This window comes from Diospyros lotus, chromosome 14, assembly GCF_014633365.1.
Source record: "Diospyros lotus cultivar Yz01 chromosome 14, ASM1463336v1, whole genome shotgun sequence".
Lineage (NCBI taxonomy): Eukaryota > Viridiplantae > Streptophyta > Magnoliopsida > Ericales > Ebenaceae > Diospyros > Diospyros lotus.
In genome coordinates this window covers 14,269,855-14,279,714 of record NC_068351.1, presented here as the reverse complement: position 1 = coordinate 14,279,714, position 9,860 = coordinate 14,269,855, and the positions used below count along the sequence as shown (strand labels likewise).

Sequence of the window (9,860 nt, the reverse complement as noted above, 5' to 3'; positions counted from 1 at the left end):
AGTAACGGGCCGGGCCAAAGCCCGGCCCGTCACGGGCTGGGCCGGGCGGCCCGCGGGTCGCCCGGCCCTTTTGACACCTCTACTGGGTAGCAAAGTAGGGGCGACGCGACGGCGGAGCAAGCCGCAGTAATGTCGGCTTGCAGCGGTGAGTGCGTGCGTGTGGGTGAGGCCAGAGGCCGATGCAGCGGCTAGCGGAGGGCGACGACGAGGTTGGCAGGCAGCGATCAGGCGTTGCAGGTGGCTGGTGCGTGCAAGTCGCGCAGTGAAGAAGAAAGAAGAAGCAGGGGAAGAAGGGAAGAAGAAGAAGAAGAGAAGAGAATGAGGAAGAAGAAGAAGAAGAAAGAAAGAAAGAAGAAGAAAAGAAAAAGAGGGAGTTGCAGGCTTTCGTGCCGGAGCAAGGGAGCTGGAGGTTGAAGATGAAGAAAGAAGAGAAAAAAAAGAAAAGAAAAGAAAAAGGAAGAAAATAAAAGAAATGGAGAAAAATAAAAAAATAGAGAAAAATCTCAAAAAATAGGATTTGGGTATTTATTAATATTTCAAAGATTTTGGGTGAGAAAATAGTTTGGGCACGTATTTCAAGAATATGACACGCATATCGAGGAAGCTAGAGAAGCTAAGTCAAGGTAAGTAAAATTTTTTAAAAAATTTTAGAAATTCAAGAATATTATTTTATGAATTCTCGTAGTGAAATATTTGAGAAAATATTTTAGAAATATTTAGTTTGGATTTATTGAGGAAAAAAAGGAAAAAATAGAGAGAAAAATAAAGAAAATACAAAAAATTATGGAAAATAGGTTTTGATGTTTATTTAAATAATTATGGTGATTAGGATGCTTTGAGGCTTAAATTGAAGTGACTTGTGCGAATTTTGAAGTTGGCACGCAAATCGAGGCGATGCACGAGGCAATGCATGGATATCGAGGTAGCCCGATAAGTTTGAGAAGGTAAGTGGTACTTCCCAATTGAATTTAGCTTTATGAAAAATGCTTGGTTTGTAGGTGATTTATGTTTCAAACCCCGATCCTCGAGGATACTTTTTTCATATTGACATGCTCTGATATGTATCCCTCAAGTAGACTGCATGCATGACATGACTATGAAATGTATAAATACATGTTGATGTCATTGATCACGCGCATTGTGGCCGTAGGGAGTACGAACTAGCACTGCTGCTTTACCAAGGGTGCACCCATACACCTTGGTTTCGAAAGAGGTGGCCGCAAAAATGATGAGTAGCATGAAGGGTGCAATTGACCCTTACAACGAGTAAGACATTGCATTCATGCACGAAATATGTTTTCTATACCCTTACTTAGATGATTCATCATCTAACTTGGGCTTTGTCCCTAGAATATTCAAACGTTCCAAATGGAGATTGTAGCAGATACGAGGATGAATGAGACATGAAATGGCACTTAGTAGAGTACATGATGAATGAGATGTATGTAATGTAGCCCATGTATTTAAGTTCTACTACTTTGACTTCTGCACGTTTTGAAAGCATGAGGATGTATAACCCTATTTAAGATTAATGATAGTTGAGAACTTATGTTTTGTATTAAGTTATGTTGAGGAACGATGATGTAAGATCTGAATTTCGATTAATGTTAAGGTATCAGGTTCGATCCTTGCTTCCGCATTTGATGTGTATAATGATTCTCTTTCGAGAAAAATGAATGGTAATTCTGGGACAGATTCGAGGAATGATGTGGTTTAGAATTAGTTTGAAAGGAAAAAAATTATTATCCCAGAATTGTCCCAAGTTATAATGCGCTCGGGAAAGCAGGGCGTTACAGTTGGTATCAGAGCTTAAGTTTAATGGAAGACTTAACTGACTCTGATGTAGTTGATATCAAAGTTAAACCCTATTTGGAGATTAGGGAATTGCAGTTTGGAGACTTAATAGGATCCGATATTGATAGAACCAGTTAGTAGGAATCCCAAGTGGAGGCTTAGAGGAAAGAGACTAAGGGTTCGTAAGATGAAATCCCTATTTAGAAGATATGGGATTGTTGGTTAAAGGCTTAGAGGTTATTGGATTTAAGTGTTGTGTAATGGAAGTGCATGTCTAGGAAAGTTCTGGTTAAGGAAATACTTGATATTTAAGTTTGTCTATTTGTGACCCATCTCTCTTTCCTGGGAACTTACCTGGTGTACTATTCATGTACAGACACTATTCCAATATACGGTTACTATTCTCAGTGAATAGTAAAAGCTTGATAGGGGCTAGTGTAAGTGAAATGATTTAGCTATTGAAGTTAGGATCCGATGATATGATTCAAGTGTAAAGTTGACTCGGTACCCATGATTATGGATCCGAGAGATTTAAAGACTGTTGATTTGAGGTCATTAGTCGGAATTCGTACAATGAAAGATAAAATAACTGATGGTTATCAAGGATGATCAAAATCAAGAATGATTAGTCTGATGTGACTTAGCTAAAGAGTTAGGATCGAATGATAAATATTTTTCGAGAATCATTTAGTGTCTCGAAAATGAGAAGTAAAGATCAGGGATCCAACGGATTGGGTCAAGCAAGAGGCCGAAGATAGCCAAATAATGGCGTATGAGTTGCGCCAATTGATGAGGTGATAGTGGTACAATCGATGTGACTCTCAGAGATGGGACAAGGAACCCTAGCAGCGTGATGACACTACTGGTTCAGTGTTCGCAATGACAGATCTGGATCTAGGGACCCACGTACAGATGGTTGATGGATAGCTTGAGATAAGGTACGGGAAGCTCGTCGATCAAAGCATCATAGCAGACTGTCTAGGAGATGATCAAATACTGAAGATTTGGGACAACCCAGTAGGGTCTGTACCTTGTATGGGTCTAAGTCCCAATGGTCTAGGAGCGAGGTGTACCACTAGTTGTGATTGATTGAGGCTGGAGAATCAACCCCAAATGAGATGGATCAAATATGGACTGAGTGTCCTATTTAAAGAATTGCATCGGAGTTCGCAGTCATCTTGGGAGAGGGTGACATGACGAACAATGCGAGGCTTGAGGCGTAGAACACCTCGGTGTCTAGTATGGTAATAAGATCATGAGATGGTAGTGTGCCAATAGTTAACTGGATCTGAAGAACAAAATGCGAGAGTCAGTGGATTCTCGGTAAACGAGATTTCAGGTAGTAGAGCATGGCCAGTTCAAGGCCTTGACGATGAGTTGTGAGATGACAATTTCAGTTCGAGGAAGAGATCGGGTACCTAAAAGGCAAGAGTTGCTTATAGGTTGTATTGACCCTAAGGAAGGATGATGAGAAACCTAGTCAACAGAGATTGTGACTACGGTTCAGTGTGCCAAATAGACATGTGGAATCAGGAAGAGTTGTCGGTGGTCAACCCAACGAGGAGAACTCCGAAGCATCACGATGAATGATGGATTGAGAGCAATAGTTGCAAGGAAATAGAGTTCACGGAAGATGATTGGAACTAAATATCGTGATCTGATTCAAGATTTGTGGAGATAAATCGGTTTGGAATTCTTGAGGAATTTCTTGAAAGATTTGATTGAGGATCTAAGGACCCATGATGAAACTTTAGAGTTTTTAGGAAGAAATCCAGTAAGGATTGGAGTACCGTGGGTAACGTAAATACCTGTATGCTCTAGCTGGCAGTATAGTTATGGATTGTCGTCTAAAAGATTGTGCAAATCTTGGATGTGATTGAGATAATCAAGTGATGGCAAATGTGCCAAGATGATGGGTCGTAGGAGGAAAAAGCTGCAGACCTAGATCGATTAGAAACCCGAGATTTTTGATTTTGAAGAATGAAACTCTCGTATGGCTAGACGATTAATCTAAGATAGCCCTGGTGGGCAAATCGGGGATGTGTAGCTGGACAATGATTAAAATGATATCAAGGAGTAATTAAAAAAAAAAAAAGAGCCTGTGGATATGTGGTCCAAGCACATGCTGTCAGTGAAACGTAGTAAGCAAGAGAAATGCTAGGATGTATTCCTGAAAGATTATTGGGACTATTTCTTAAATGATAAGTCTGAATTTGCCAATGATGGCTTGAGATTATTGGATGCTGAGCTATGTGTGGACTAAGAGGCTAGAATAGTACGAATAAAGTTGATAGCACTATTGTCAAGACAATTAAACATTAGAGTCAGGGAACAAGTCTAGAGATTGCGAGTTGGCAAGTAAACTTGTGCTACGATTGAATGGAAGTCAAAAGAGCCAATGGTTAGATGCGAGGAAAGTAATCAGATGATTTCTTTATGGTAAAGTATGATTATAGTCAATTGGCATGAGATGGTGCCTTAAGGATCGAGCATGATTAAAGTTAGTTGACATGAAACATTATTACTCGAGGATTAATTCAAATAAATTTGAGGATCAAATGATTAATCTGATGATATAAAATGTTATTTGAGGATCACTTTGAAAAGTGCGAGGAGTTATTTAAGTTATTGGGTATATGGATGAATGGGTATTAGTTTGGCGACCAAGTAACAAAGGAGCAAGCGATGCAAGGATATTAGTATTGCTAGACTTGAAAGACAACGTTAAATTTCGGTTGAAGTTTTGGAGACAGATTGAATCTATTAATAAAGATTTCTTGAGAAAATAGTTACATGATTAGAAGATGATTGTGGTCAATTGGTAGAAACTTGAGATTATATCGGGAGATGAATACCTACAAGAATGAGAAAACAATAGAAATCTCGAATAGATTAGCACAAGTAAAGATTAAGTAATGACTAAGTTTGAGATGACCTAAGGTAGGGCATAGCTAGTTTCGAGGATATGTGATGACGTATATTTGTGATGTTTTTGGATCCAAGGGTACGTGAAATAGTTTGATGACATAAAAATATTTCTTTGAGGATCAATTTGATAAAAGTCAAGATGTATTGAGATTAGAGACTCATGTGTTAAGATTATCAAAGCATGATTGATTAGTTCAAGATAAATGACATCGTAGGAAATCAGAATTAGAGAAGTGTCGTGATTAAGGATATCGATTGGATGACTTAGTGAAAAGAAAATTGAAAATTAATAACGTGGATATGAGAGTTGCGGGCTCATTAACTTATGTTTTGTACTAAGTTATGTTGAGGAACGATGATGTAAGATCTGAATTTTGATTAATGTTGAGGTATCAAGTTTAATCCTTGCTTTCGCATTTGATGTGTATAATGATTCTTTTTCGAGAAAAATGAATGGAATTCTGGACGGATTCGAGGAATGATGTGGTTTAGAATTAGTTTGAAAGAAAAAAAAAATATTATCTCAGAATTGTCCTAAGTTATAATGTGCCCGGGAAAGCGGGGTGTTATAGCCACTACCGCTCCGACCCCGTTCGCCACCGCTGTTTCCGCCTCCAGCTTCCACCACTACCACTCCAGCCCCATCACTATTATCGTCGCTGCTTCTGCCTCTGTTTGCCGCTGCCACCTCTAGCTTGATTGGGCTCCGCCTCCGCCGATGCCAGATTTGCCTCCACCTTCGCCGCTGCCAAATTCGCGTCCACTGCCTTAAAAGTATATGTATATATATTTTTTGTGTATGTATATTCTGTGTGTGTGTATATATGTATTCGACCATCTTGCATGTGTATTCTGTGTGTGTATATATATATATATATATACGAGTTAGGCATTTTAATGTTTAGTGCAGTTATTGCTTGAATGAATGACTGTGCAGTTATATGTATTCGCCATTTTTTTATGCTTCGTGGTTACTGGTATTTTTCTTATTGGTATGGACTATGCAATAATAATCTTACTTGCAATTTCATCAACAACATTTTTACAATGTAATCAATCTTCTATTGATTGATAAGAACTTTTGAAATGTGTAGGAATTAAATGTGCAGTCAGAGATTTGGTAGGGCATAGTAAATTTTGATAATTATAACACTAAGCAAACCATAGAAATTGCAAATGCTTTGATGCAGAAGAGGCAACAGTATATTTTCTTGGGCATTTCGATTCCTAAACAGTAAAAAAATATAAAGCCGTAGTCACCACCACTGCAGTGTATTTTACTGAAATCTTGATATGTGTTCTGCAATATTGTGGGGACGAAAAATCCTCCCAGAGCCATAAGTCCTGTTTGTTTGAAATAACCTACGTAATTGAGTATAGCACACGCTTCCCCTTTTTAGATTTTAGGTGATTTCTCGTCCTAAATCTCAAATGCAACATTTGCTACGTCAAGTGTCTATTTTGAATTGTTGTATTGACATTGATCTCAGGATAAATTTGAATCACCTCTAGAAGGCCGCTTGCCCGATTGGAAAAAAAGGTTAGTTCAGTTCACCTGGCATTTAATATCCCATGGATGCATGAGTAATAAAGGATTGGTTGGTTTGTAAACTTTTTCATCCTATGTTCAGGTGCCGACCATCTGAGAGCTGTAGTTGGCCACATGGGTCTTAGTGATAAAGATATTATTGTCTTGTCTAGTGGTCATACCCTGGTAAATTTAATTGTAGCTCCTCATGTTTGTTTCTAAAATATCGCTAACCAAGTCTATTCGTGGTACGGAAATCTTTCTTAATATTCTTGGCTTGGTCTGCCTTATTCAACGAAGAAGGTGTCATAAGGAGCGCTCTGGATTTGAGGGACCTGGACCACCAATCCATTAATCTTTGACAATTTCTACTTCAACTAAGCCTATACTTCTCCATTGATTATTATTTATGCTAGGAGATAGTATCTAATTAATATTTAAATTTCTGCTTGGATGCATATAGAAGAAAAGGGATCCTTTTTTTTATTATTATCTTATTATTATTTTTACTTTGCCTTTTTGGTTTACCAGTGTCAATGTAAGCTGATACAATCACCTTGCCTTGGTTCACAAATTATATATTAATTTAAATACAATAGTCTGATTAATAGTTCTTGATATATTACTGCAATGACTACTGAGAAATCTTTTTACTCCAAGAACTCTGTTTCCATAATTTTCACTTAAACTTCAACGTTGCGTAGAGTTGATCATTTCAAAGCAAGGCCATCTTTATTTTAGAACCAATTTTCTTATTGCTATATTAAAAAATCATTGCTGTTATGTTTCCAATTTGTAAGTCAATTCTATCTTAAATAAAATAAAAATTGTTCAATATCAATTCTAATTGATAATTAAAAATTTGTTGGTTTTGAAGGCATAATGTTTACAAGTTCTCATTTTTTTAATTTTAATTTTATTTTTTAAGAATTTTTGTCGTTAAAATATTCTTTTTAATTATTTATTTATTTTTTAGTATGTTTTAGCGATATAATTTTTCGTTATTAATTTTTTTATTTTTTTAATAAAATAATTATTTTATGATTTTATTTCTTTAATTTTTTTATATGTTTAGCGATAGAATTTTTCGTCAATAAATATTTTTTAATTTTTTAATAAAATAATTATTTTAATTTTTAATTTTTTAATATTATTTAGGGACAAAAATTTTTCGTCACTAAATTTTAAAAAAATTACAACATCCAGAAATTTTTCTGTCGCTAGATAAAACTTTTAAAATTTAGCAACGGGGACTTCAATGACGAATATGCTCCATTATTAAACTGATTTAGCGATAGATTTTTGGACTATAGTAACGAAAATATTTTGTCACTAAAATTCAAAATTTTTGTAGCTGCTCATCACCTCCATGCAGTGCTCTCCTTGGACTGTTACCTTTCACAATTCTATTATTAATTTCATTAATTCTATATATCTCCTTGGATTGAAGTATTTAAATATTTGTATCAGGCTGATGTTGAACACCAGGACTTGATGACCCTAAGCAAAGCTCCAATTAGTTCTGTCATCAGCTACTTCATGCTAACATCCGGCCAAGTGATCCCTCTTCCTCCTGCTCCCAAGTACTTGCAAGAAGATGATTTAACCCTAGAATGCCGGCAACTTCTGCCTTCACTTCCTCGGGAACCCGGCTGGATTGCGTCGAGCCTCTATCAATACCAGGGCTTCTGGTACGCGTCCCGTCAGCTGCAAGAAGTCCTGGAATGCCAACAACACTTCCAAGCTCGCGACTCGGACGTTCTCCTTGTCACCACTCCCAAATCCGGCACCACTTGGCTTAAGGCTATCGTGTTCGCTATAGTGAACCGGGAGGCTTTCCCTCCTGCAGCCGCCGAGCACCACCCCTTGCTCGTAAACAATCCTCATGACCTCGTACCCTTCTTGGAACGGAAGTTCTACGTCGACAAAAATGTCCCGGATCTCGCCTCATTGGCGTCTCCGAGGCTGCTTTCGACCCATTTGCCAAACTCATCTCTTCCAGAATCTGTCAAGAGCTCGGCTTGCAAGCTTGTATATCTATGCAGGAACCCTATGGACACTTTTGTTTCGCTTTGGCACTTCACAAACGAGCTAAGGCCCAAGAATCTTGGGGACCATTCGCTTGAAGACAGCTTTGATAGGTTTTGCAGGGGAGCGAGCCTTTGTGGACCCTTTTGGGACCATGTACTAGGTTATTGGGAGGAAAGCTTGGAAAAGCCCCAGAAAGTGCTTGTTTTGACGTACGAGGAGATGAAAGAAAATCCCAACCTTTACGTGAGGAAACTGGCTGAGTTTCTGGGCTGCCCATTTTCCCAGGAAGAAGACGCATCGGGGCTAGTAGATGAGGTTGTGAAACTCTGTAGTTTTGGCAACTTGAGTAATCTGGAGGTGAACAAGAACGGGAAGTTGTCGTCTGGGGTGGAGAATAGAGTGTTTTTCCGACGGGGAGAGGTGGGCGACTGGAAGAATTTATTGACGGCGGAGATGTTAGACACGATGGAGAAGATCAGCGAGGAGAAGTTGGGGAAATCGGGGATGAAATTCCGTGTTTCTTAATTAGGACATAGTCTATGGTACTATATAACGTAAAATAATGTTAAATAATGAATAATATTAAAAATTATGACTAATCTTATTAAGTCATGTTCACATTTTCATGCTGAAGAGATAATAAAATATGACGTCTTTAAACTTTTCGTAAAAAGATATGACATAAGTGATAATATGGTAGTCTCATCATTCCTAACATTATGTTTTTGATCTGCAAATCGATATAGAATTTGTGTGCTTAATTATTTTCTTACTTTTCCTTCTTGTGGGTCTGTTCCAGATTGTTTAAATTTGTCATAACCCAACGTATTGTACATTACATTAGTGGTGTTCAAAAAAATCGACAAATCGTGAAAACCGACTGAACCGAACCGCACCATGTGGTTTTTTAAGATGAGCGGTCCGACACGGTTTGAGAAATCCTCAAACCGTGCGGTTTTCGGTTTGAGGATTTCTCGGTTCGGTTTAAAACCGAACCGCCCGAAAATAATGTAATAATAAAAAAATTATAAAATAATTTATAAAACAATTTACTCTCAAACCAGAAAAATAGATATGGTAAACAGATTGTAAACAATCTGTTCTGTTTTACAAACTGTTTGTTATACAGTTTGTTTTTACAAACAATCTTATACGGTTTGTAAAAACAATCTTATACAATCTGTTTACAAATAGATTCTGTTTTTACAAACAATCTTATACAATCTGTTTACAAACAGATTCTTTATACAAACAGTTTGTAAAAACAATCTGTTTACAAATTGTATAAATAAAAGATTATTTTATTTATTTTAATTTATGAAATAAATAGTTGATGAAATAATTTATTAAACCATGAAAATCACACTACAAAAATGAGTGGATTAATATTTTGAACAAACCCCGGAAACCGCACCGAATTGCACCGCAAATACGGTGCAGTTTTTGCTCACCAAACCAGACCGCGCGGTTTGGTTTGATAAAAAATCGCACAAGCGGTTTGGCGTATTAAAAATGTCAAAAACCGACCAAACTGAACCGTGAACACCCCTACATTACATTGCCTACCACTGTTGCCAAT

The 9,860-nt window shown here is 37.4% G+C and overlaps 1 protein-coding gene across 1 annotated transcript; it reads left to right on the top strand.

Moving 5' to 3' along the window:
• Positions 1-7,716: 7,716 nt before the first annotated feature.
• LOC127790698 (cytosolic sulfotransferase 12-like) lies at positions 7,717-8,902 on the top strand. Its single transcript, XM_052320312.1, has one exon. The coding sequence runs from the start codon at positions 7,745-7,747 to the stop codon at positions 8,804-8,806; it is 1,062 nt and encodes a 353-aa protein (XP_052176272.1). The 5' UTR covers positions 7,717-7,744; the 3' UTR covers positions 8,807-8,902.
• Positions 8,903-9,860: the final 958 nt, after the last annotated feature.